This window comes from Hyperoodon ampullatus (assembly GCF_949752795.1).
Source record: "Hyperoodon ampullatus genome assembly, chromosome: 2".
In the NCBI taxonomy this organism is placed as follows: Eukaryota; Metazoa; Chordata; class Mammalia; order Artiodactyla; family Ziphiidae; genus Hyperoodon; species Hyperoodon ampullatus.
Window position 1 is genome coordinate 166806458 of NC_136915.1, and position 27618 is coordinate 166834075.

The 27618-nt window shown below is 36.6% G+C and overlaps 1 protein-coding gene across 2 annotated transcripts in view; it reads left to right on the top strand.

Moving 5' to 3' along the window:
- The window catches only part of RC3H1 (ring finger and CCCH-type domains 1), a gene marked incomplete at its 5' end in the record, with an annotated part of 56032 nt that overhangs the window by 16757 nt on the left and 11657 nt on the right, over positions 1-27618 (top strand). For both annotated transcript variants that reach the window (XM_079697980.1, XM_079697981.1), the window contains 8 exons: positions 5406-5606; positions 9800-9932; positions 15731-15849; positions 17205-17317; positions 20100-20381; positions 20694-20908; positions 23168-23538; positions 24036-24203. In XM_079697980.1, coding sequence (XP_079554106.1) covers positions 5406-5606; positions 9800-9932; positions 15731-15849; positions 17205-17317; positions 20100-20381; positions 20694-20908; positions 23168-23538; positions 24036-24203 — 1602 coding nt within the window. The remainder of the gene's footprint in view (positions 1-5405; positions 5607-9799; positions 9933-15730; positions 15850-17204; positions 17318-20099; positions 20382-20693; positions 20909-23167; positions 23539-24035; positions 24204-27618) is intronic.

Genomic DNA, 27618 nt, shown 5'->3' on the forward strand with positions numbered 1-27618 from the left:
AAAAATCCGTTATTTTTGTTTCTTTTAATTAATTTATTTTTTTCTTATTAGTCATCCATTTTATACACATCAGTGTATACATGTCAATTCCAAACGTCCAATTCATCACACCACCACCACCACCCCTTGCTGCTTTTCCCCCTTGGTGTCCATAAGTTTTTTGTCTCCTTCTGTGTCTCAATTTCTGCTCTGCAAACCGGTTCATCTGTACCATTTTCTAGGTTCTACATATATGGGTTAATATATGATATTTGTTTTTCTCTTTCTGACTTACTTCACTCTGTATGACAGTCTCTGGATGCATCCATGTCTCTACAAATGATCCAATTTTGTTCCTTTTTATGGCTGAGTAATATTCCATTGTATATATGTACCACATCTTCTTTATCCATTCGTCTGTCAGTGGGCATTTAGGTTGCTTCCATGACCTGGCTGTTGTAAATAGTGCTGCAGTGAACATTCGGGTGTGTGTGTCTTTTTGAATTATGGTTTTCTCAGGGTATATGCCCAGTAGTGGGATTGCTGTTCTCCATAGTGGCTGTATCAATTTATATTCCCACCAACAGTGCAAGAGGGGTCCCTTTTCTCCACACCCTCTCCAGCATTTGTTGTTTGTAGATTTTCTGATGATGCCCATTCTAACTGGTGTGAGGTGTTTCCTCATTGTAGTTTTGATTTGCACTTTTTTAATAATTAGTGACGTTGAGCAGCTTTTCATGTGCTTCTTGGCCATCTGCATGTCTTCTTTGGAGAAATGTTTATTTAGGTCTTCTGCCCACTTTTCAATTGGGTTGTTTGTTTTTTTTAATATTGAGCTGCATGAGCTGTTTATATATTTTGGAGATTAATCCTTTGTCTGATGATTCATTTGCAAGTATTTTCTCCCATTCTGAGGGTTGTCTTTTCGTCTTGTTTATGGTTTCCTTTGCTGTGCAAAAGCTTTGAAGTTTCATTAGGTCCCATTTGTTTATTTTTGTTTTTATTTCCATTATTCTAGGAGGTGGATCAAAAAAGATCTTGCTGTGATTTATGTCAAAGAGTGTTCTTCCTATGTTTTCCTCTAAGAGTTTTATAGTGTCTGGTCATACATTTAGGTCTCTAATCCATTTTGAGTTTATTTTTGTGTATGGTGTTAGTGAGTGTTCTAATTTCATTCTTTTATATGTAGCTGTCCAGTTTTCCCAGCACCACTTATTGAAGGGGCTGTCTTTTCTCCATTGTATATCCTTGCCTCCTTTGTCATAGATTAGTTGACCATGTGTGTGTGGGTTTATCTCTGGGCTTTCTATCCTGTTCCATTGATCTATATTTCTGTTTTTCTGCCAGTACCATATTGTCTTGATTACTGTAGCTTTGTAATACAGTCTGAAGTCAGGGAATCTGATTCCTCCAGCTCCATTTTTTCCCCTCAAGACTGCTTTGGCTATTCACGGTCTTTTGTGTCTCCATACAAATTTTTAAGATTTTTTGTTCTAGTTCTGTAAAAATTGCTATTGGTAATTTGATAGGGATTGCATTGAATCTGTAGATTGCTTTGGGTAGTATAGTCATTTTCACGATATTGATTCTTCCAATCCAAGAACATGGTATATCTCTCCATCTGTTTGTATCATCTTTAATTTTTTTCATCAGTGTCTTATAATTTTCTGCATACTGGTCTTTTGTCTCCTTAGGTAGGTTTATTCCTGGCTATTTTATTCTTTTTGTTGCAATGGTAAATGGGAGTGTTTCCTTAATTTCACGTTCAGATTTTTCATCATTAGTGTATAGGAATGTAAGAGATTTCTGTGCAGTAATTTTGTATCCTGCAACTTTACCAAATACATTGATTAGCTCTAGTAGTTTTCTGGTGGCATCTTTAGGATTCTCTATGTATAGTATCATGTCATCTGCAAACAGTGACAGTTTTACTTCTTCTTTTCCAATTTGTATTCCTTTTATTTCGTTTCCTTCTCTGATTGTCGTGGCTAGGACTTCCAAAACTATGTTGAATAATAGTGGTGAGAGTGGACATCCTTGTCTTGTTCCTGATCTTAGAGGAAATGCTTTCAGTTTTTCACCATTGAGAATGATGTTTGTTGTGGGTTTGTCATATGTGGCCTTTATTATGTTGAAGTAGGTTCCCTCTGTGCCCACTTTCTGGAGAGTTTTTATCATAAATGCGTGTTGAATTGTGTCAAAAGCTTTTTCTGCATCTATTGAAATGATCATATGTTTGTTTGGTTTTTTCCCTTTCATTAACATCTTGGATTAGTGTGATACATTTGGTCATATGGTTTTTATTCTTCAATTTGTTAACATGATGTATCACATTGATTGATTTGCGTATATTGAAGAATCCTCGCATCCCTGGGATAAATCCCACTTGATCATGGTGTATGGTTCTTTTAATGTGCTGTTGGGTTCTGTTTGCTAGTATTTTGCTGATGATTTTTGCATCTATGTTCATCAGTGATATTGGCCTGTAGTTTTCCTTTTTTGTAACATCTTTGTCTTGTTTTTGTATCAGGGTGGTGGTGGCCTCGTAGAATGAGTTTGGGAGTGTTCCTCCCTCTGCAATTTTTTGGAAGAGTTTGAGAAGGATAAGTGTTAACTCTTCTCTAAATGTTTGATAGAATTCACCTGTGAAGCCATCTGGTCCTGGACTTTTGTTTGTTGGAAAATTTTTAATTACAGTTTCAATTTCATTATCTTTGATTAATCTGTTTATATTTTCTAATTCCTCCTGGTTCAATCTTGGAAAGTTGTACTTTTCCAAGAACTTGTCCATTTCTTCCAGGTCATCCATGTTACTGGCATATAGCTGCTTGTCGTAGTCTCTTACGATCTTTTGTATTTCTGCGGTGTCAGTTGTAATCTCTCCTTTTTCATTTCTAATTTTATTGATTTCATTCCTCTCCCTTTTTTTCTTGATGATTCTGGCTAAAGGTTTATCAATTTTGTTTATCTTCTCAAAGAACCAACTTTTAGTTTTATTGATCTTTGCTATAGTTTTCTTCATTTCCATTTCATTTATCTCTGCTCTTACCTTTATGATTTCTTCTTTCTACCAACTTTGCATTTTCTTTCTTCTTCTTTTTCTAGTTGCTTTAGGTGTAAGGTTAAATTGTTTATTGAAGATTTTTCTTGTTTCTTGAGGTGAGCTTGAATTGCTATGAACTTCCCTCTTAGAACTGCTTTTGCTTTGTCCCATAGGTTTTGGATCATTGTTTGCATTGTCAGTTGTTTCTAGGTATTTTTTTTTATTTCTTCTTTGATTTCTTCAGTGATCTCTTGGTTATTTAGCAGCACACTGTTTAGCCTCCATGTGTTTGTGTTTTTTATTGTTTTTTTCCTGCAGTTCATTTCTAATCTCATTGTGTTGTGGTCAGAAAAGATGCTTGATATGATTTCAGTTTTCTTAAATTTTCCAAGGCTTGATTTGTGACCCAAGATGTGCTCTATTCTGGAGAATGTTCTGTGTGCACTTGAGTAAAAAGTGTAGTCTTCCTCTTTCGGGTAGAATGTCCTAAAAATACCAATTAAGTCTATCTGGTCTGTGTCATTTAAAGCTTCTGTTTCCTTATTTATTTTCTGTCTGGGTGATCTGTGTATTGGTGTAAGTAGGGTGTTAAAGTCCCCCACTTTTATTGTGTTACTGTCAATTTCTCCTTTTGTGGCTGTTAGTATTTGCCTTATGTATTGAGGTGCTCCTATGTTGGGTGCATAAATATTTATAATTGTTATGTGTTCTTCTTTGATTGATCCCTTGATCATTATGTAGTATCCTTTCTTATAAGTCTTTATTTTAAAGTCTGTTTTATCTGATATGAGTATTCCTACTCCATCTTTCTTGTGATCTCCGTTTGCATGAAATATCTTTTTCCATCCCCTCACTTTCAGTCTGTATGTGTCCCTAGGTCTGAAGTGGGTTTCTTGTAGACACCATATATAAGGGTCTTGTTTTTGTATCCTTTCAGCCAATCTGTGTCTTTTGGTTGGAGCTTTTAGTCCATTTACATTGAAGGTGATTATTGATATGTATGTTCCTACTACCATTTTCTTAATTGGTTTGGGTTTGTTTTTGTGGGTCTTTGTCTTCTCTTGTGTTTCCTGCTTAGAGAAGTTCCTTTAGCATTTGTTGTAAACCTGGTTGGTGGTGCCGAATTCTCGTAGCTTTTGCTTGTCAGTAAAGCTTTTTATTTCTATGTCAAATCTGAAGGAGACCCTTGCTGGGTAGAATAATTTTGGTTGTAGGTTTTTCCCTTTTATCACTTTAAATATGTCCTGCCACTCCTTTCTGGCTTGCAGAGTTTCTGCTGAAAGATCAGCTGTTAACCTTATTCGGATTCCCTTGTATGTTATTTGTTGCTTTTCCCTTGCTGCTTTTAATATTTTTTCTTTGTATTTAATTTTTGATAGTTTGATTAATATGTGTCTCTGTGTGTTTCTCTTTGGGTTTATCCTATATGGGATTCTCTGCGCTTCCTAGACCTGATTGACTATTTCCTTTCCCATGTTACAGAAGTTTTTGACTATAATCTCTTCAAATATTTTTTCAGACCTTTCCTTTTTCTCTTCTCCTTCTGGGACCCCTATAATTCGAATCTTGGTGTGTGTAATGTTGTCCCATAGGTCTCTGATACTGTCCTCAATTCTTTTCATTCTCTTTTCTTTATTCTGGTCCCTGGCAGTTATTTGCCCCATTTTATCTTCCAGCACACTTATTCGTTTTTCTGCCATTGATTCCTTCTAGAGTATTTTTAATTTCAGTTATTGTGTTGTTCATCATCTTTTGTTTGCTCTTTAGTTCTTCTAGATCCTTGTTAAACATTTCGTGCATTTTCTCCATTCTATTTCTGAGATTTTGGATCATCTTTACTGTCACTACTCTGAATTCTTTTTCAGGGATTGCCTATTTCGTCTTCATTTATTTGGTCTTGTAGGTTTTTACCGTGCTCCTTCGTCTGTAACATATTTTTTTGTCATTTCAGTTTTTTTTTTTCATGGCTAGGGCTGTATTCCTGTCTTACGGGTTGTTTTGCCTGAGGGGTCCTTTGCAGGCCATTGGGTAGAGCGGGTCTTGGTGCCTAGATGAGGACCTCCAGGAGGCCTCACCCCAATTAATATTCCCTGGGGTCTGAGGTTCTCTGTTAGTCCAGTGGTTTGGACTCGGTGCTCCCACCACAGGAGCTCAGGCCTGACCTCCGGCCCAGTCGCTGGGGGTTCCTCCTGTCCCCTCAGGGGACTGGTGCCTGGTAGGTGCCCTAGTTGTACCAAGACGCGAATTCCACATCCTTCTAGTCCGCCATCTTGACTCCCTTTCTTCTCTTCAAAGTATTTTCATATCTCTCTGTAGTCATATAAAGTATAAGCCCAGTTTGTTTCTTACCTGACTCATTATGAGATTACGTGTGTCTTCCTAGGTCACCAAACGTGATGAAGACTCTTCTTTGATGCAGCTGAAAGAAGAATTTAGAACCTATGAAGCTCTGCGGCGAGAACATGACTCCCAGATAGTGCAGATTGCTATGGAAGCAGGCTTACGAATTGCACCAGACCAGTGGTCCTCATTGCTTTATGGAGACCAGTCTCACAAATCTCATATGCAGTCCATTATCGACAAGGTAGACCCTTTTTTGTTCCTTATTTCTTGAACTAATCATGGAGTTTTTTTAATTCATTTATTTAACAAGTGTATATTTAAGTGAATCCTGGATGTCAGGCTCTTATAAATTATATTCTCTGTAGTTGAGTGTCATGTCATAACTAGTCACATCATAATAGCAGTTTGTTCATGTAAAGGTTTTTTAAGTTGAGGTATAATTGACATTGTTCATATAAGATTTGATTTAATTAGTTTTAATGCTTTATCCAGTGCTGTCTCACATTCCTGTGACAGTCTCCTATCTCTATTTTTTCATTGCCTTTCTTCCTTCTTTTATTGTTTTCTGAGTTTTGATCACTGTATTAGTTGAATTCATTTTCTAAATGCCTTTATTGTCTTCCTGGAACAGCCATTTAATGGCCTGGAAGATGTATACATTGAGGTTTCTTGTGATTCTTAGCCAGAAAAATTTCACATTGTAAGTTACCAACCATTCTATATTTGATCAAATTTTCAGTAAACTTATTTCTACTTTATTTGTTGTTTGTTATGATGAAAAGATCACTTGAGTACACATGAATTTTAGGTCAGGCCCCACTATTTTTGACTCTAAGAGTTATATTTAATTCTTTTAAAACTATAGAATAATACTTAAACTGGTTTTGTTGCAGTTCAACATGAAATATGTGAAAGTGCTGTATAAAAATCTTAAAAGTGCCATGTAAATATATTATGTTCAATAATTTTTAAAAATTTTTACTATTTACCTTAATTTTTACTATTTTATCTTAAATCCTTATAACCATAGAGATGATTAAACATTAGAGTCCACCTTACATTTAATTTAAAGAAATAATGTCAGGACTTCCCTGGTGGCACAGCGGTTGGGAGTCCACCTGCCAATGCAGGGGACACAGGTTTGGGCCCTGGTCCGGGAAGATCCCACATGCCGCGGAGCAGCTGGGCCCGTGTGCCACAACTGCTGGGGCCTGTGCACCTAGAGCCCATGCTCCACAGTGGGGGAGGCCACCACAGTGAGAAGTCCACACACCACGGTGAAGAGTATCCCCCACTCGCTGCAACCGGAGAGGGCCCGCGCGCAGCTGCGAAGACCCAGCGCAGCCAAAAATAAATACATTAAACAAATAAATTTAAAAAAAAAAGAAATAATGTTAGTATGTAAGAGTAGCCTAAATAAAATAATATTTAACACTTACTGAGAGCTTAGTGTGTGTCTGGTGGTTTTATTTTTTGATTTTAGTGCGTTAATACTTTGCTCAGAATATTTTAGTTTAATTTAGTTTATGTTAGTTTAGTTTAGTTTCGTTCAGTTCAGTTTTTGGCCGCACCACGTGGCTTGCAGAATCTTAGTTCCCTGACCAGGGATTGAATCCTGGCCACAGCAGTGAAAGTGCCAAGTCCTATCCACTGGACTGCCAGGGAAAGCTTCCTATCTGGTGGTTTTAAATAATTCATTTAATCTTCTCAACAGCCCTGTATTATTCCTTTTATACAGAGACAGAGGGAGATTAAATACATTTCTCCAGGATCACATAGGTAATAAGTGACAAAGCTGGATTTGAACTTGGCCATTCTGACTCTAGAATCCCTGCTCTTAACTACTAAACCTCTTTCCAGACTATTCTCCCCCCACCCCACCCCACCCCCCTTTTTTTTTTTTTGGTATTCCTAAAGGTAGAATTCTTGAAATAAGTAGAAGGTTGATGTCAAAGGAGAATTAGGAAATGTTTTATAACTGCATGGTGTGTAATTGTCAGTATAATGTGTATTATTTGTTCTGTCCTATAGATACCTTTATCAAAACTTCACCTGCAACTCCTAGGCCTGAAATTATGCAGTGGACTGATTATAACCTTAATCATGATCTTGTAAAGGAGTGGCTTTCTACCTCTGAAGAGAAACTTGACTTGCTTTTATGAAAATTCTACAAGGAGGTTAAATTAACCTTCTTGTCTGAACTGGACTATATAACTAGATGTATATCCTGAAATAATTTTCTCACACCATGAGCAGTAATTTGAATTTAATATCCTAAACCTTCTTACAACAATCTGGTAAATGAAGTTAGCAGTGTGACATCTTATTATTATATAGAGCAATAGAACTTCGTGTGATAATGAAGTTGTTCTGTATACATGCATTGTCCAGTATGGTGATCACGAGCCACACTTGGCTATTAAACACTTGATGTGTAACTTCTGTAACTGATGAACTAAAATTTTTATTTTACATACTTAAAATTTTTAATAGCCATATGTTGCTAATGGATACTGTATTGGACAGTGCAAATGGAGAATTTATTAAAAGTGATAGGGGGCTTCCCTGGTGGCGCAGTGGTTGAGAGTCCGCCTGCCAATGCAGGGGACACGGGTTCGTGCCCCGGTCCGGGAAGATCCCACATGCCGCGGAGTGGCTGGGCCCGTGAGCCATGGCCACTGAGCCTGCGCATCCAGAGCCTGTGCACCGCAACGGGAGAGGCCACAACAGTGAGGGGCCTGCGTACCGCAAAAAAAAAAAAAAAAAAAAAAAAAGTGATAGGAAAAGCAATAACCCTAGTAAGTTAATAGGCAAAGAAACATGAAATAACAGTTCACAAACAGTATATCTAACTGATGGGCTAGTACATCTAATTGATGGGCTAGAATTCAGTGCCAATAATAAATATATTTAAAGCAGTGACATGCCAAATATTGCCTATTAAACTATAAAGAAACATATACTCTCACTCATTGCTGATGGTTTGTAAAATGTATTACAGGTCTTTTGAGAAACAATTTGTCAGTGAAGCCTCAAAATATTTGTGTACTTTACCAAACCTACTATTTCCAGGAATTTATTTTAACGGAATAATCCAAACTTTCAAAAAGGTTATGAATGCAAAGGTGTTAATTGCTAAATTATTTACAAAGGATAAAATAAAGGGATGGTTAAAGAAGTTAAGATATATCTGCTCAGAACACTGTTACATGGCCATTAAAATTGTGTCAGGACAGATACTCTCTTCAGCTATTAAGTAGCATTTGATTTCCTTTAAAAAAAATGTTAGTGAAATATTTTTGTTAAGTCTCAATGGTAGATATATGGGTATTATTATATTAGACAGTTACTTTGAAGTATTTCATGATAAAAATGGTTAGGTATCTTAAAAATACCTTTGTTATAATATTAATGGTAGGCAAATCCATAAGTTTATAAATAGCTGATTATAAGTATATGAAAAACATGCAAAGATGAAAAAATTGAATAAAAACATGCCAGCATTTTAATGATTAGTTGTGTTATTCAATGTTTTTTAAAATGTATGCTTTTTAAAAATTTACCTTTTAGAATGACCTTTGGGGGAGAAAAAGTTCCACATGTATATATATATATATTTTTTTTTTGAGTGAAAGTGAGTTTATTTAGAGAGATATACATTCCATAGGCAGAATGCAGTCAGTCTCAGAAAAGAGAGCAGCCCTCATCTATATTAATAAACTACATAGAGAGCTAAACGTTTCCAAGTAAGAACCCTTAGTTAGTATCACATAACCAGTTTTTTTACTTTACAGGTCATATGTATTGACCAGCTTAGGGGAGCTAGTGCAAGTATGTGTGTCATTAAGCCTTAGGAAAATACACAACCTGATAGCTTCCAAGAATCCCAAACCAATATAGGATTTTTTGAACTGGAATGAACTTCTCAAATTATTTAGTCCATACAACAGATGGAGTTCAGATACAGTCTGTAAAGGTTATATCTGATGTCATAATCTTTGGTCCATAACAGAACTTGAATTCAAACACAGTTTGAGTACAGTTTCATTGTTCGTGCTGTTGTATAGCATTATCTCTAGACTGTATTTCCAAATTTCAATTATTTGGAAAGACCCCAAGAGCCAAACTAACACAGTACTGTAAGAACTGGAGATGTAAGAGTATTTCCAAATTGAGGAGGTGAGAAAGATCTCACATTTGAGGAATGTGATGGCAGAGGGAAGAGAGAGTATACAATATACCAACCTGTGGATGCAGAGAAGTGCAGGGTTTGTTCAAGTAACAAGTGATCCAGTCTGGCCAGCGCATGGGATGTGTGGGAGGATAAAAATTAAATATAATTAATTGCAAAAATGGTTGTGATATTGTAAATAATCTTTATTTTAAAAGGATTATCTGGTCTTTGGGGGAAGTTAATATTTACCTTTTTTTAAGTTGCAGACCCCAGCCTCTTTTGCACAAAGTGTTCAGGAACTAACAATTGCTCTTCAGAGGACTGGAGATCCAGCAAACTTGAATCGACTAAGACCCCATTTGGAGCTATTAGCAAACATTGACCCTAGTCCAGGTAAGCCCAGGGGAAATTAACGGACTATCTTATATGTGCCTTAGTGCTATTCAGTGAGTCTTTTAATTATCTTTTGTTACATTTCTCTAGAATTTCCCGGTGTAGTAATTCCAGATCTTTTCTATAGTATTTAAGTTTCTGGCCCCGGTCTTGTCTGTCTCTTTATTACTTCAACTAATATTTATTTAACACTTTTTACTGTGCTGCTCACTTTACCAGCAAAATGGGTTCCCTCTGGGATTCTTTATGTTTCCTCCCTCTCTCATCACAAATGGTGCTCTATTTTTACCATTTTCATCTCTTGACAAAACTCAAGTTTTCTCAATTTTTCTGTATCATGTGTCCTTAGTTGCATTTTTTTGGTCCCAACTTGACTTTCTCTACGATAATCTTGTTCCATCACATATCCTCCCTTGTGTGTCTACTTTGTCCAGCCATTTCCTGTTCCTTCTCCTTGACCTAAAAATCACTCAACCTTCATTTTTCACTTAATACTTACATCTAGGGTGTGTTAGCTTATATCCTATTGCTGTCCCTGTGTTTATTCCTACTACTGAACTAAAATTCTTTTTTTTTTTTTTTTTTTGCGGTACACGGGCCTCTCACTGTTGTGGCCTCTCCCGTTGCGGAGCACAGGCTCCGGATGCGCAGGCTCGGCGGCCATGGCTCACGGGCCCAGCTGCTCCGTGGCATGTGGGAATCTTCCCGGACCGGGGCACGAACCCGTGTCCCCTGCATCGGCAGGCGAACTCTCAACCACTGCGCCACCAGGGAAGCCCTGAACTAAAATTCTTAACATTCACTAGTAATTTCCTAGTTTCTAATTCCAAAGATTTCTTCTCAGTCCTTAAATAACTTGATTTGTCTTCAGCATTTGATAATGTTGTTGACCACTTCCTTGATATAGAAACTCTCCTGATACCTTATCTTTCTGTAGTCTTATGTTCTCTTCTGGCCTGTCTGAATGCTGGTTCTGTTGTATTTTGACCACTCTTTCCTCTTCTGCCTCCTATGGAGTAAGCTGGTTGTGTTCTTGGAATTTTGTTTTTTCTGCACTCTTCTGTTGATGATGATGGTCATTCATTCTCAGCATCAGGTATTATTCCTTTATAGATAATAGACTCCCAAATATCTCTATCACTATTATCTCTTCATCACTCCGGACCTACCTTCCCAAATGCTTTCTGAGATTCTGTATCCTCTCCTCTCCTCAGTGTTTTTCAAATCAAACTCATCTTCCCTTGATACCTGCTCTTCCTCCTGTCTTCCCTTTCTCTGTAAATGACCTCATTCTCTGAGGTATGTAAGCTTAAAACTTGAGTCTTTTGTCTTGCTTCATATCTTTTCCTTTCACTTGCTCTACATACCATTTCAGACAGCAGGATTTTTTTTTTTTTTTACTTGCATTGGGTCTTCGTTGCTACGCACAGGCTTTCTCTAGTTGTGGTGAGTGGGAGCTACTCTTCGTTGCAGTGCGTGGGCTTCTCATTGCGGTGGCTTCTCTTGTTGCGGAGCATGGGCTCTAGGCACATGGGCTTCAGTAGCTGTGGCACGTGGGCTCAGTAGTTGTGTCACACAGGCCCTAGAGTGCAGGCTCAGTAGTTGTGGTGCATGGGCTTAGTTGCTCCGCGGCATGTGGAATCTTCCTGGACCAGGGCTCGAACCCTTGTCCCCTGCATTGGCAGATGGATTCTTAACCACTGCGCCACCAGGGAAGCCCGAGACAACAGGATTTATCTGTTCTTTCACAATATCCCTCTATCCAATGCCTATTAATACTGCCTCAGTTGAGGGCCTCATTCCTTTTCCTGAGACCAAACTTAGCCTTCATTTTTCTCTACTCTTTTAATTCTTCCTTCTAGTGTAACTGCCGCAAAATGAATCACATCTCAGATCTTATTTTACACTTAAGAACTTTTAGTGGCACCCCTTTGCTTATAGAATAAGGTTTGGAACTCTTGACCATGACATTCAGAGTAGTAAATTTATTACCAAAATCGCTTAATCAAACCAGGTAAGATCTTTTTTTATGTTTTTATTTTATTTTTAAAAATTATTTATTTTTTTTGGCTGTGCCACATGGCATATGGGATCTTAGTTCACCGACCAGGGGTTAAACCCAGGCCCAGGGCAGTGGAAGGGCAGAGTCTTAACCACTGGACTGCCAGGGAATTTCCCTAAGATCTATTTTTAGAACACAATGATTTTTTTTTCCCCACTTCTGTGCTTTGATCATTCTGAGCAATCAAAAGAGCACTTCACAAGCTCACTACCTCATCAACACCGATCTATCTTCCTACTTCTGTGCCAATATATTCTACTCTCCTTGTGTAATAGTGGATAAACCATGTAACAGTGGATAAACTTCTAGCTAAGGCCACCCTCTCTCCTCATGTACCAATATCATCTTGTCAAATATATCCTTCCAGGGCTTCCCTGGTGGCGCAGTGGTTGCGAGTCCGCCTGCCGATGCAGGGGACGCGGGTTCGTGCCCCGGTCTGGGAAGATCCCACATGCCGCGCAGCGGCTGGGCCCGTGAGCCATGGCCGCTGAGCCTGCGCGTCCGGAGCCTGTGCTCCGCAACGGGAGAGGCCACAACAGTGAGAAGCCCGCGTACCGCAAAAAAAAAAAAAAAAAAAAAAAAAATATATCCTTCCAGTATCCTCTGTTTCTTATGTCATCAGTTTTCTTTCTCTACTAGAGTAGCTCTATCAACATACAAACATTTTATTTTTCCTGTCATCAAAACCCACTTTTTTAAAATTAATTTATTTAATTTATGTATTATTTTTGACTGTGTTGGATCTTCGTTGCTGTGCGTGGGCTTTCTCTAGTTGCAGCAAGCGGGGCTTCTCTTGTTGCGGAGCACGGGGTCTAGGCATGCAGGCTTCAGTAGTTGTGGCACGCATGCTCAGTAGTTGTGGCACACAGGCTTAGTTGCTGCGAGGCATGTGGGATCTTCCCAGACCAGGGCTTGAACCCATGTACCCTGCATTGGCAGGCTGATTCTTAACCACTGCGCCACCAGGGAAGCCCAAAACCCACTTTTGACACCATTTGTCATCTACCTACGATTCCAATTCTCTCCTTTTTGTAGCACTCTCTTGAATGCAGTCCAATCAGGCATTTATCTCTACCACTCAATCAAAATTGCTTTTGTCAAAGGCACAAGTGACTTCCATGCAGCTAATTCCAAATGTCAATTCTTGGTTCTCTTTGTGTTTGACCTGTTAGCAACATTTAACATTGTTGTTTACTCTCTACTCCTTGTACCACTCTTTTAACTTCCAGGCCACCACACTCTCCTAGTTTTCTTCTTACTTTATTGAACCCTCCTTCTCAGCCTCTTTTGCTGATTTCTTCTCATCTCCATAGCCTCTAAACTTTTTTTTGTTTTTTTCCCATAGCATATCACCTTTTTTTTCCCATAGCCTCTAACCCTTGAAGTGCTTCCAGAATTTAATCCTTGTGTCTCTTTTCTGTTTATACTCATTCCCCAGGTAATCTCATGTAGTGTCTTCAAAGTCTCATGGCTTTAAATATTATTTATATGACTCACACATTTACTATATTTCGTCAATTCTGAAGCTCACATTTTTTTTTCAGATTTTAGCATTTCCGAACCTGGGCTGCATTTGTATAATCAATGACACGTGATAATTAGCAATCTTTTCCATTTTGGTAGCACATAAAATAATGGTATGTGTTACAGTTCATGGTGTTTTAGAATCTGTGTAACATAGTGTATACAGCCTAGACCTTCTTTCTGAATTATTTTGTATATCCACCTGCCTGCTTAATATCCAGTAGTTCTACTTGAATATCTAATAAGAATTTCAAAAGTAGTCTGTCCAAAAGTGAGTTCCATCCCCTGTCCCCCACCCACCCACCATTCCTGTTAGTGGCAACTCCATCCTTCCATTTCCTCAGTCCAAACACCTTGGAGATACCATCAACTCATCTTTCTCTCATAAGGTACCTCTGATCTATCAGTATATCTTGTAGGCCTTACCTTTAAAATCCATTAGGAATCCATCTACTTATCACCTTCACTGCTACCCCCCTCATCCCTCTTCATAGATTATGGAATAGCCTTCTGTTGTCTGTCTGGTTCTAACATAGGAGCCACAGTGATCCTATTACCCCTCTGCTCAAAAACTCTCCAGTGCTTTCCATCATTCAGTAAAAGCCAGTCTTTTCTATGACCTACCAGGCCTCACATGATCTGGTCTTCCTTTACCTCTCTCCAACTTCTTTTACTCTTTTCCCACCTCATTCATTCCAGATTTCACCTCCGTGAACATGTCAGGCATACTCCCATATTAGGGCCTTTGCACTTATTCTTTCATTTTCCTAGAATGTTTTTCTCCTCATATACCCTAATATATCTACAAGGCACACTCAAACCCTACTTTCAGGTCTTTAATCAAATGTAACCTTCTCAAGGCGGCCTTTTCAGGCTACCCTGTCTAAAATTTTACACATACCTGTCCCACTCCCTTTCCTTGCTCTATTTATTCAACTCAGTATCTAAATACTTTGTATTTTGGTTATTTATCTTATTGATTATCTGGCTTTTCTCCTTGAATAGAATAGAGATTCTTCTTTTGATTGCTACTGCTTCCCTCCCAACTAGAATAATACCTGGAATTTAGTAGGTGTTCATTAAAATACTTTGTTGTATGACTGATCTCTTTACTTTCTCTGCATCTTTATCCTTTTTTCCTGTTGAAATTCCACCTGTCTTTCAAAGCCTAGTTCAAATGCCATCACCCAGAAGTTTTTTAGAGTGTTCTAACAGGAAGTCATTTCTACATGTGTTCTCGCTTCATTTTATATTTCTTTTAGAGAACATTTCATATTTAGCCCTACAGTTAATTTTTCCTTTATAAAGTCACAGTACTTAACTAGACGAAGAGTGTGTATAGCATAGCTGCTTTATATGCTAGCTCTTCTACTAAATTTTTTAAGCATTCTGTTTAGCAATACTTGCTTTACAAAGAATTTCAAAATAGACATTACAAATTGGCTGACTGTAGGCAGTCCACAGTCAAGTTTGTTTGATCCACAAAGTGTTGGTCTGCACTATACTCTAAAGTTTTTAGGTGCAAACACTCAAAAACTAGAAATTTTTACATAAAAATCTCAAATTTCAGTTTTCCCTAGGAAACAGTGGTGTATCTGCCAGTGTCAGCCTTGCATCTTCACATAACAAGTCAGCTAAAGTTGAATAGTAACGATAATCTTAGATGTGAGACATACTCTTTTTTTTTTTTTTTTGCTGTACACGGGCCTCTCACTGTTGTGGCCTCTCCCGTTGCGGAGCACAGGCTCCGGACGCGCAGGCTCAGTGGCCATGGCTCACGGGCCCAGCCGCTTCGCGGCATGTGGGATCTTCCCGGACCGGGGCACGAACCCGTGTCCCCTGCATCGGCAGACGGATTCTCAACCACCGCACAACCAGGGAAGCCCAAGACATACTCTTTAACACAATCCCTGTCACTCTTTATTGCTATTTCCAACACTAAGGGTCTGATGATGGTTGCCATTTATTATCTGTCATATTTAATTCCTTTATGTTACCTTCACTGTCCCTGAAGCTATTTTAGATTGTAACCCCTGCTTTAAAAGGATATATTTTTTCCTTTAAGATGATGTTTAGGTGAATAAGCTATTTCATGAATAGCTGTACGAAACTTAACTTGATTTCACTGGAATGCTGACACTCCTTTACTAATTTAATATTGGGCAGAACATTGAATAACATAGTCTGAAAATTTTTTAAATTTGTTGTGTAGATGCTCCTCCTCCTACTTGGGAACAGCTAGAAAATGGGCTGGTTGCTGTGCGTACAGTGGTACACGGGTTGGTTGATTATATCCAGAATCACAGCAAAAAAGGAGCAGATCAACAGCAGGTAAAGGAGATGTTTGAAACTTAGAAGTAAGCCACTGTGTCTATCCTTACAGATAAAAACAAAACAGAGCCAACAGGATGACATGAATATTTTTAGACTCCGTAAAAACTAGAAATTAAACTAAAATAAAAACCTATTTTTAACTCCCTGTTCCATTAGACATCATGAAGAATGTAACAAAAATTATAAGATTTATAGTTCAGAATGGTTAGCAGCCAGTTTATTGGATTACCCTAGTAATTTTATCTGACAACATTGAAATTAAATAATCCTTGTTGGTCTAATGTGCTGGAGTCAGTTTTCACATTGGATATAGCAGCATTTGATTCTTGCTAAAGGTTATTCCATTTATATAAAATTATTCTCTTTGGTTACTATTGCACTTCAGTTTGACAATAGATGTCACTTTTTAGTGCTAATGCTGTATCTCTCCAGTACTGTTCACATATTTTGTAAATGCTTTTTCTGCATTAGCATTCAGATATTTTTCATTCATAATGTCTCTTACGACAGTGGGCCAAATTTTCCTCAAGTATTTTTAGATGAAATATATGGCAGTAAAATATAATAGCCTGTGTTATGGCTAGAGTTTTTAATTTTACTCCCAATAATTTCATTTTGCCCTCAGAATTTATGTTAGGTTCAGTACATCTTTTATTTTGTAGTAGTAAGCTTGAGAAATTAAAACTTTGTTATTAATTTATCTGGCTCAGTAAATATTAACAGTAGATTATTCAGTATTCCTTTTTTCTTTAAAAGTAAGAAATATTAAAAGTGTTCTAGTAGAATAATATGGATATGCTTTTCCCAATCTAAGCACAGATCAGGGCTTTATTTTATGATTAAGAAATTTAGAAAATTAAAAACTTACTTTTAACTCCCTGTTCCATTAGACATCATGAAGAATGCTACAAAAATAATATTAACTTTTAAGTTCTGCCTCTTGTAAATTTGTAGTGTGTTATAAGGAAACATAATTGTAAGTATAGCTATATTGAACATTGTCCACAACAAATATTAGTAGACAGTTTAAATATTTGAAAGTCCTAATCTCCAGTGGTGTGCTTGTCCACTGTAAAACGTTGGAAAGAAGGTCATAGAGCTCTCATGAGATTGAATCAAGAATTTATGTGATGTTACATGTTTGATAGTTAATATCAGCATATCAGAAAAATCAGGACTCCTTTTTTTTTTTTTAAGTAATTTATTTTGCACACTTTCCAGGACTTTTGTCTGGGCAGTCTAGATAAGTGTATGAGTTAGTCTGAATTATTCATATAGATTATTAAGATCCTAAAATGGCAATGCAAGATTTACATATTTTTAAATGGCTAATGTTTTAATTTTGATCGTAGCCTCCACAGCATAGCAAATATAAAACATACATGTGTCGAGACATGAAGCAGAGAGGAGGATGCCCTCGTGGGGCCAGCTGTACATTTGCACACTCACAGGAGGAACTGGAAAAGTAAGTGTGAAAGTCATCAGACTCAACCTCCAGTAATTTGTTAGAGAATAAGATAGAATTGTTAAGTAGAATAATTTGCTGCCATTGAGAAATATGTAGATGTAGTTGCATTCCCTTTGATGAATAGGAAATGTTTAGAAAGTAATACAGAATTTAAAAAAAGAAAACCAAAGCAGTTTCTTCACCTTTCATTACATTGTGCCTACAAGTAGGAAGCTACTTGTGGTTAACTGAATCTAAAAGTGAGTCATTTTCACTATCTCCTCCCCACCCCCCCAATTAAAAGTCTAAGGATTTTCATCAACTTTAGCTGATTGATTTTAATAATTGAATAATGCATTTCCAATGGAAAAATTTGCCCTTTGCTCTATTCAAGAAATTATTTATTGCCTGGCTCATTTTCACAGATTATTTCAAATTTCAAGGACCAGATAATTTCAATGATGTTAAATTACCAGCACATAGTAGAAAGAAAGGAAAAGCTTCTTAATTGTTTTATAAAACCAGTATAACGCTGACAGTAAATTTGACGAAGCACAATTAAAGAAAACTACAAATTCATCTCACACATTAATATTTTTAAAATCCCAAATATTAAAACTTAGAATTCAGTAATACATTAAAATAGACACCATTACTAAGTGCAAAGGTAGCATAATATAATTACTCTGGGTTAGAGAAGAACGGGTATGATAACCACGTGATCATATCCAAAGATGCCAAAAGGCATTTGAATAATATCCGATGTCCGTGATAGATCAAGATCCCTTAGTAGAACAAAAACATCATAGATGTTTTCCCAACATGATAATTATATGTCAAATCAAAAGCCAGCATGATAGCATGATGCTTAATTGGTATTAGTTTATTAGATTCAGTCTTGTTACAGACAAGAGTAAGGGAAAATTTTCTACTAGTAAAAAATGTTATTTAACATTCTGGAAGTTGTAGCTAATGTATGTAAACAAGAGAATAAAATAGCCAAAATCATTAAATGGTAAAACTCAAGAGAAATACTAGAAACAAAAGAAACAAGAATTTAGTAAGGTAGCAAATCAAAAAATTAGTTTACAAAAATGAAGTACTCTCATATAAACTAGAAAGAGAAACATAACCAGTTAAAAAGTAAGGTGACATTAAAATCCCTTTTGCGTTAACAACAAAAACAAAAAAGATAAACACCAAATAATAAGCTAATAAGAAATATCCAGGATCTCTTGAATTGAATTAGTAAACTACATAGGAACATAAGAGAAGGGTTAAATAAATAAAGAAGCATACTGTGTTCTTGCATAAGACGTGGCATTATAAAGGTTTTATTTCCTCTTAAACAGTAAGTTCAGTGAAATCCCAATTAGAATCTTAACGTGATGATTTTGGGAACCTAACAAAATCATTCATTTGGAGAAAAAATATGCCAATAGCCAGGAAAATTTTGGGGAAAAAAGGTCTTCAGCAGGGACTAGACTAGTAACTATTAACCTGTTTTATGAGCTAAAGTAAGTATAAAGACTGTGGTATTAGCATAGGAATAGATAGACCAATGAAATACAATAGAAAATCTAGAAAGAGTTCCAGATACATATAGGAACTCAGCATATGTGCAAAAGGTGGCATTTCACATCAATAACAAAAAAACATGATGATGAAACAACTCTATCCATTTGAAAAATAGGGCTGGATTATTACCTTTACACCAAAACAAACTATAAATTTATCAGATATTTAAATATTTAAAAAGGAAACTATAGAGTACTTAGAAATTTTTGTGGTTGTTATATAATCTTACAGTAGGAAGGATTTTTTATGAATGACACCTAGCATCTATAAAGGAGATCAATAAATTTGATTATGTGAAAATTAAAAACTAAGATAATGGCCCAAACACCACAAACTTAAAAAAAAAAAAAAGTGGGGAAATGACATAGAAAAGGCTGATATCCGCAACATAAAATGAGCTCCTACAAATCTGTAAGAAAGAGAAGAACCAGTAGATATGGATCATGTAAATAAGCAATTCACAGAAAAAACACTAATGACCAGCAAACATGTGAAAACTGTGTTCAATATCATGAATTGTTAAAGAAATATAAAGTAAAATAAAACTTGATATTTTTGAACTGTCAAATTGTCAAAAACTGAGGCTAGCCAGTGTTTAATGAGGTATTGAAAAAAGCCTCTTTTTGTTAATCAGTAGTAGTTATAATAGCTTTGGAGCATTATAAGAGTTTCTAACGTGCATACGTTAGACTTAATAATTCTGCTTTTGGTTATTCACACAAGTGCAAAGTACATGTACATAATTTTCTGTTATTGCATTGTTTTAATAGCAAAAAATGAGGGACAACCTAAAATGTACTGACATAAAGAAATATTTAAGATTACGAAGTAGAGGAAAATATTTACTATGCAGCCATATATGACCCTATTTCTGTAATTTATAATCTTACAAATGTAAGAATATTAAGCCAGTGTATGGAGTGGAAAAATCTGTATTATATACCAAGCTATTAACAGTAGTTACACCTGATGGGTGGTCCGCCCCCTGCCCCCTACCCCAAAGTGTGTGTGTTTGTGTGTGTGTGTGTGTGTGTGTGTGTGTGTATACACATACACAAGTTTTCAAGTTGATAGCTAGAGCCAGTGTTTCAAGAGAATTTCTAGAAAATGATGTGCTTGGAATCCTTTCCTTTTTTATCCGTTTCTTAAATACATTTTAGTTCTTGATTTTTAAAAGTTTTTACAGTTTTGGTTTGGTGTGTGCTTTGTGCTTTTTATATAGGTTTCGTAAAATGAACAAACGCCTGGTTCCCAGAAGACCCCTGAGTGCCTCTTTGGGTCAACTTAATGAGGTGGGCCTGCCTTCAACAGCTATCCTTCCGGATGAAGGTGCAGTGGATCTGCCTAGAGGAAAAACCCCTGCTCTGCCAAATGGAATTGTATCAGCAGGGAGTACAGTAACACAGCTGATTCCACGAGGGACAGACCCCAGCTACGATTCTAGTCTGAAACCAGGAAAGATAGATCACCTGAGCAGTAGTGCCCCTGGATCCCCTCCTGACCTGTACGTTGTTTTTCCTAACTTTTATTTAAAGTTTCTTTATAGACATAAAGTAGAAGGAAGAAAGAATAATCAGTGCTTTGTTTGGGGGGCTTATTTTGTTGTTTTTTATTTCTATTTCCTGTGCCAGTGATTTTTGAGAAACAATTAACATAGGTGACATAAGATCAAAGTTTGCAAATTTTGTAGAAGAAATGGCTATTGGAAGAAACCAGTTTCCCAAATTGTGGCAATTTTTTTTACATTTAACAATTTGTGTACATTAGAAGTATTTTCAAGACCTTAAACTTGACTTGCAGAATCTTGCTCCCATAGGCTAGAATCTGTCCCTAAGAGTATTTCTGCCTTGCCTGTTAATCCACATCCTGTACCTCCAAGAGGGCCAACAGACCTGCCCCCTATGCCTGTCACCAAATCACTTCAGATGGTACCACGAGGTTCTCAGTTATATCCAGCACAACAGGCAGATGTTTATTACCAGGATCCTCGAGGAGCTGCTCCACCATTTGAACCAGCACCTTATCAGCAGGGTAATGATCTTTCATTTATGTCACTCACTTTTCTTAGAAGTTACGAGAATGATTTCAAGAGTGATCATATTTTCAGTAATCTCAAAATAAATAAATGCTTTTTTTAACACTTGGAAAAAACCGAGGTTATGTGATCAACTAAATAGTATGAAATAAATGAAGTAGCAAAGCTATGAAAAGTAATTCGCCCTGACTACTAAAAGCAGTTGTATATTAAATATGTTTACATATTTATAGAAGTAAGTCATCCAAGTAGACAATGGAAATTTGCTGAGGCCGTATATATTTTCCTGACGAAAATTTTCTTCAAGTACAAAAAAAGAATTTAATATTACAGTGGATATAAATTAAACACACAGTACATTTTTTTGCTTTCGGTTGTCACCTAATATTTTTTCTAGGCCCTGTAATATATATGAAAAAATGCAAATACATACTTTTAGAGAGTTTATAGTATAGAATCAGTATTAGTAAAGAATAGAAAACTATATGTGTGGGGGTATATATATCTATATATGTGTTTAAAATGAAGTGTTCAGTTGTGGTAGTTAATATTTGTGTGGTAGGAATTAACTACAAGACTCAAGGAAGATCATTGAGAACTTGAGGGATCAAAAGACTTTGTGGAAGGATGCCCTAAGTAGAGGTATTGGGAATAGAAAGGAAAATTTACAAATGGATTGTAAAGATGAGAGTCTAGAGTCAAGGAGGAGTAAGGAGACTTGTTGTTAATCCAGGTGTGACTGTTGAGGTCTGGATTAGTGTGATGGGAAAAAAGAAAGTATTTGAGAAAATAGACAAATGTGGAAAATTAGCCAGTTTTAATGATAATATACCAGGTATGGAGAATGCAGGAGAGGACTTGATTGAGGTTTCACATAATGTAATTCATGTGAAAAAATAAGCAATGATTTGTAAACTAAAGTGTTGACTCTCTTTGTCAGAAACAGTATAGTGCTATTGTTTTTTCTTTTTTTTTTTTTTTTTTTTTGCGGTACGTGGGCCTCTCACTGTTGTGGCCTCTCCCATTGCGGAGCACAGGCTCCGGACGCGCAGGCTCAGCAGCCATGGCTCACGGGCCCAGCCACTCCGCGGCATGTGGGATCTTCCCGGATCGGGGCACGAACCCGTGTCCCCCGCATCGGCAGGCAGACTCTCAACCACTGTGCCACCAGGGAAGCCCCCTATTGTTTTTTAAACTGGGATAGATTCAAGGTGTTCTCCATTTCCTTGTATTAATTTCCTATATTAATTTTGAATCAGCAGTGTCTTTTCTGATTTCAAAAAAAGTAGTTTTAAGTTGGCATGGTGTCATTAATACATATAAGAATATGATAAAAGTTGATCTGTGTCTTCCTTTTGACCATTCGTTGCAGGAAAAACCCAACTGCTTTTGTTGAGTTAACCTTAAATATGCTGAATCAGTAAGGGTTCAATTGCAGATATTAGAAATCATTCTGGCTATGTTAGCAGTAAGAGGTTTAATGCAGAGAGTCCTACAAAATCAGTAGAAGCATTGGAAAAGCAGACTTAAGCTAGGCCTCCAGGAATGAGTCCCAGAGCTAGTTGCTGAAAGAACCTGTTACAATGAAGCTGTAGAAATAGGAAACTTCTGCCCTAATCGCCAACTTGAGGAGCTCATCAGTTGAGGCAAACGTCTTGAAATTGGGAAGCTACTGCCACGATTGTTGTCTCAAGAACTCTAGGGGTCTTCCCTGGCGGAACAGTGGTTAAGACTCTGCACTTCCACCGCAGAGGGCATGGGTTCAATCCCTGGTGGGGAACTAAGATCCCACATACCACACGGCACAGCCAAAAAACAAAGAACTCTAGAGCTATGCAGTTAGCTACTAGATCTGTACCAGCAGAATGGATCTCTTTCCAGTTAACTCAATTTCACATTCAAAACTTATGCAAATGAGTGATCTGTAGAACCTAAGCTTCAGGGAAATATATTTTTTTTGCTTTTTCAGTGTTTGCAGTATGTTAAGGCACACCAGAAAGATGATCAAATAACTGAGAGAGCCAATTTACTGTTGTAGACTATAAGTAGATCGGTGTTTTCAGTAACTTTTACGGATAATTTTTGCTTGTTATTTTTCGCAAAGCTAGCCTGACTACATAAGCAGAGGGAAAAACATCTAAAGAAAGGAGTGGATTTTTAATTCTTTAGTGTTGAAATATTTTAAAAGGAAAAGTCTTAAATAGAAAAATAGATTGGCTCATTGTTGCTTTTGGTTCCTCTTTTGTATTGTACAGGTATGTACTATCCTCCACCACCACAATGTGTGTCCCGCTTTGTCCGACCTCCACCATCTGCTCCTGAACCTGGTCCTCCCTACTTGGATCATTATCCACCGTACCTCCAAGATCGTGTAGTAAACTCTCAATATGGCACACAGCCACAACAGTACCCACCTATGTACCCACCACACTATGATGGCCGTCGAGTATACCCTGCTCAGTCTTATACAAGAGAGGAGATTTTCCGAGAAAGTCCTATACCCATTGAGATTCCACCTGCAGCAGTACCATCCTATGTACCAGAATCCAGAGAAAGATACCAACAGATGGAGGGTTACTATCCCGTGGCTCCCCACCCAACTCAGATCAGACCTTCGTACAACAGAGTATGCTGGGTTTTTGGGGTTTTTTATTATTATACAGATTTACTTGATTATTGCTAGCAGTGATTTTTTTTTAACCTTTTGCCATGGTAATAACTCTTTGATCAATCAGTTCTTTTTTAAAAGAAAACATCTTCTCTTTTTTCACCTTTTCATAATCTGCATAGGTTGGTTTTTTTTAACTTTTAAAGGGGAAAAAAATTAATACCCCACCCCCGCTAACCCATCTTAGTTTCTGAACATTAGATGATTTTATTAACATTTCTTCATTTATTTAGAAATTATGGTCTCTGACCAAGAGAAAGAAACTTAAGTTTAGCTCTTTGGGAAATCCTGAGAGCTTTTGGGGGTTTTGTTTGGTTTGTTTTGCTTTGTTTTATTAAGTCTTGCTATTTCAGCTGTTAAGATGAGTATACAAGCTGCTTATTTAAAATATGTGCTAAGTGAATCAATGTGTCCTGAAATTCTTTTTCAATTTTTACTCATCTTTGCATTTTCAGGAGCCTCCTTACAGCCGGCTTCCTCCCCCTCCCCAGCCCCATCCTAGTCTAGATGAGCTACATCGAAGACGAAAGGAAATCATGGCACAACTAGAGGAAAGGAAGGTTATCTCTCCACCTCCTTTTGCACCTTCACCAACATTGCCTCCTGCCTTCCAACAAGAGGAAGTAAGCACATCTTTTTTAGTCTCTTTATCAGTTTTTCCTTAATCAGTGATTTATTGTATCCTATTTAAGTCATCTTCACCTATTCCCAAGGTCAGGAGGATATTTTCCTCTAAAAGGTTTATTATTTCACATTTAGATCTACAGTCCATCTAGAATTGATTTTTGTATATAGTGTCTTAGGAGTTCAGATCCATTTTTTCCCCAAAGGATATCTCATTGATCAAGCATCATTTAATGAAAAGACCATCCTTTCCCCAGTACCCTGCAGTCACCTTTATCATAATCTGGTCACCTTTGTCATAGTCAGGTGACTATATGTTTCTGAACTCTATTCTGTTTCATTGATCTATTTCTCTATCCTTGTAGCAACACCACATTGTCTTAATGTAGTAGTATTGTTCATCTTAATGTGGTGGTGTGTGTTTTCCAGTTTTGGTCTTCAGGATTACCTTTGCTGTTCCTGGTCCTTGGAAATTCCAGACACATTTTATTTTATTTTATTTTATTTTATTTTATTTATTTATTTATTTATTTTTGGCTGCGTTGGGTCTTAGTTGCTGCGTGCGGGCTTACTCCAGCTGCGGCGAGCGGGGGCACTCTTTGTTGCGGTGTGTGGGCTTCTCATTGCGGTGGCTTCTCTTGTTGAGGAGCACAGGCTCTAGGCGCGCGGGCTTCAGTAGTTGTGGCTGGGGGGGGGGCTCTAGAGCGCAGGCTCAGTAGTTGTGGCTTGCGGGCTCGGTTGCTCCGCGGCATGTGGGATCTTCCCGGACCAGGGCTGGAACCCGTGTCCCATGCATTGGCAGGCAGACCCCCAACCACTGCGCCACCAGGGAAGCCCCCAGACACATTTTAGAATCAGCATGTGGATGTCCACAGAAATATCTGCTGCAGTTTTGATTAGAATTACATTGAATCTCTGGATCTGGGCAGCCCAGTATGGGAACCACTAGCCACATGTGGATAATGATGCTTAAAATGTGGCTAGTTCGAATTCATGTGTGCTGTAAGCATAAAACATATATTGGATCTGAAGGTTTAGTACCCCCCCCAAATATCAATATATTTATATTAATTACATGTTAGAATACTACTTTGGGTGTATTAGATTAAATAAAATATATTGTTAAAATTAATTTTACCCGTTTCTTTTTATTTTTTAGTATGGCTACTAAAATGTTTTAGATTACATATGTGGGTCAATTATATTTTCATTGGACAGTGTTGCTTTAGATCCATTTGAGGAGAAGTGACATCTTTCCATTATTGAGTCTCCAAGAACATGGTATACCTTCCACTTCCTTGGATCTTCTTTAATTTTTGTCAATAATGTCATATATCATATAGTTTTCAGTGTCTTGCACATCTTTCATTAAACTTATTCCTAGGAAACTAATGTTTTTGAAGCTATTTTAAATGGAATCCTTTTTGAAATTTCATTTTCTCTTTGTTATTATTAAAGAGAAATTAAATAGATTTTTGTGTATTTTGACACCTGTGTTCAGCAGCCTTGGTAAATTTCCCTATTAATTCTAGTATTTGTTAGTGGATTCTTTTGGATTTTCTGTGCACACAGTCATGTCCTTTGTGAATAATGACCATTTTACCTTCTCCTTTTCAATTCTTAAGTCTTTTCTTTTTTTTATCTTGGTTGGGTGAGCTAGATCCTCCAGTATAAAATAAAAGTGATGATAGGTTTTCTTATTTCCAGTCTTTGAGCAAATGGAGCTTCTAATAATTTACCATTATGATGTTTGCTGTCAGCCTTTTTGTAGGTAATCTTCATCAGATGAATGAAATTTCCCTATATTCCTAGTTTTTATAATTGAGACTGTCAAAGTTTTATTTAACTCAGTAGTGAGGAAAACAGCAGGATGATAAAGTTGATTCAAAGAGTAGGAGAGACAGGCTAATATAGGTTGTGAAAGGCAGGAAAAAAACACTGAAATAGAGTTGCTAGAATAAACTGGTTAATGTACTAGAGGATAATAAACCATAATTTGAGGGTTATCAGTATTTCCACAAGGCAGTACTAATAGTTATCATGAATGAGTGTTGTCTTATTATCTTTTTAATGTCTTCAGGGTCTATAGTGACCCCGTAGACATTTTTCCACTTCTGATAATTTTTTTCCTTGGTCAGTCTTGCTAGGGATTTATCATCAGTTTTATCTTTTCAGAAAGCCAGCTTTTTGCTTTGTTGATCTTATTTATTTAATTATTTTGGTTTGTTGATTTTACATAACTGCCTCAGCTCAATGTGTGTGTATGTGTGTGTGTATATATATATATACACATACATGTGTATATATATATATGCAAAAATATATATATATTTTTTTTATGTCAAGTAGGTTTTCTCAGTAGGGTTGCAGTTGATATTATGTAAGGAAAATGTTTTACACCCTTTATGTGTAGAATTATGATTCTAAACAATATTTCTAGCTGACAAATTATGAATAATAAGCAATGAAAATTGAAATATATCACATTGCATATAATAAACAGTAAACTTTGGGGTCTACAAAAGTAATCTACTAAATAAAGATTGTTCATAGTATCTGGCTTTCCTCTCTAAACACTTTGGATGAATTTTCCACAATAATGTAGGTTAATTAGTAAAGCTATAACATCTTCTATTAATATAATTTTACATGTAAAGTATCAACATTACATGATATTTTTTCAAAAACTTACTATTAGAGACATCCCAGAGCCTTGTTATGCCATACCATTTTTTGAGAAATATGGAAAACAGTATGACACTGTGAAAAGTGAGCTAATTTTGGAATGAAATATACTTATCTGTGAGGTTCAGCTTTGTGGCTCAGTGTGTGATCTTTTGTAAGTTATTTAGCCTTCATTAATCCTGAGGCTCAGCTTTCTCTATTTGTAAATCAAGCATAATAAAACCTACCTCACAGTGGTGTGGTGAAGATTAAATGAGACATAAGGCATCTAGCACAAAGCAGACATTCAGTAAATAATAACTGTGTGTATTTATTACTCTTTTACTTGTAATAAAAATTATAATAATGCCTGGCTGTTATGGAACTTTATCTATTGACACAATTATTTTAGTTACTGACATACAAAGCTATATAATTAAACTTCAGTTCTGATTATAAACAACCTACATATAATTATACTAAATTCATACATTATAAAAATATATAATATAGAAAGAAATTTCTCCAAAATCTCATTTTCTATATCACTGTCAGTTTATTATATATTTTAACTTTTTATATATATTTCAACTTTTCTGTGCATGAACTAACACATCATTATAATTTTTAATCAGATCATTTAGTAATATATTCAGATTTTACGTTTTGCATTTTTTTTGTTTTTGTTTTTACTTAACCAGTTATCCTGGATGTCTTTCTGTATCAGTATATAAATTTATCTCATTCTTT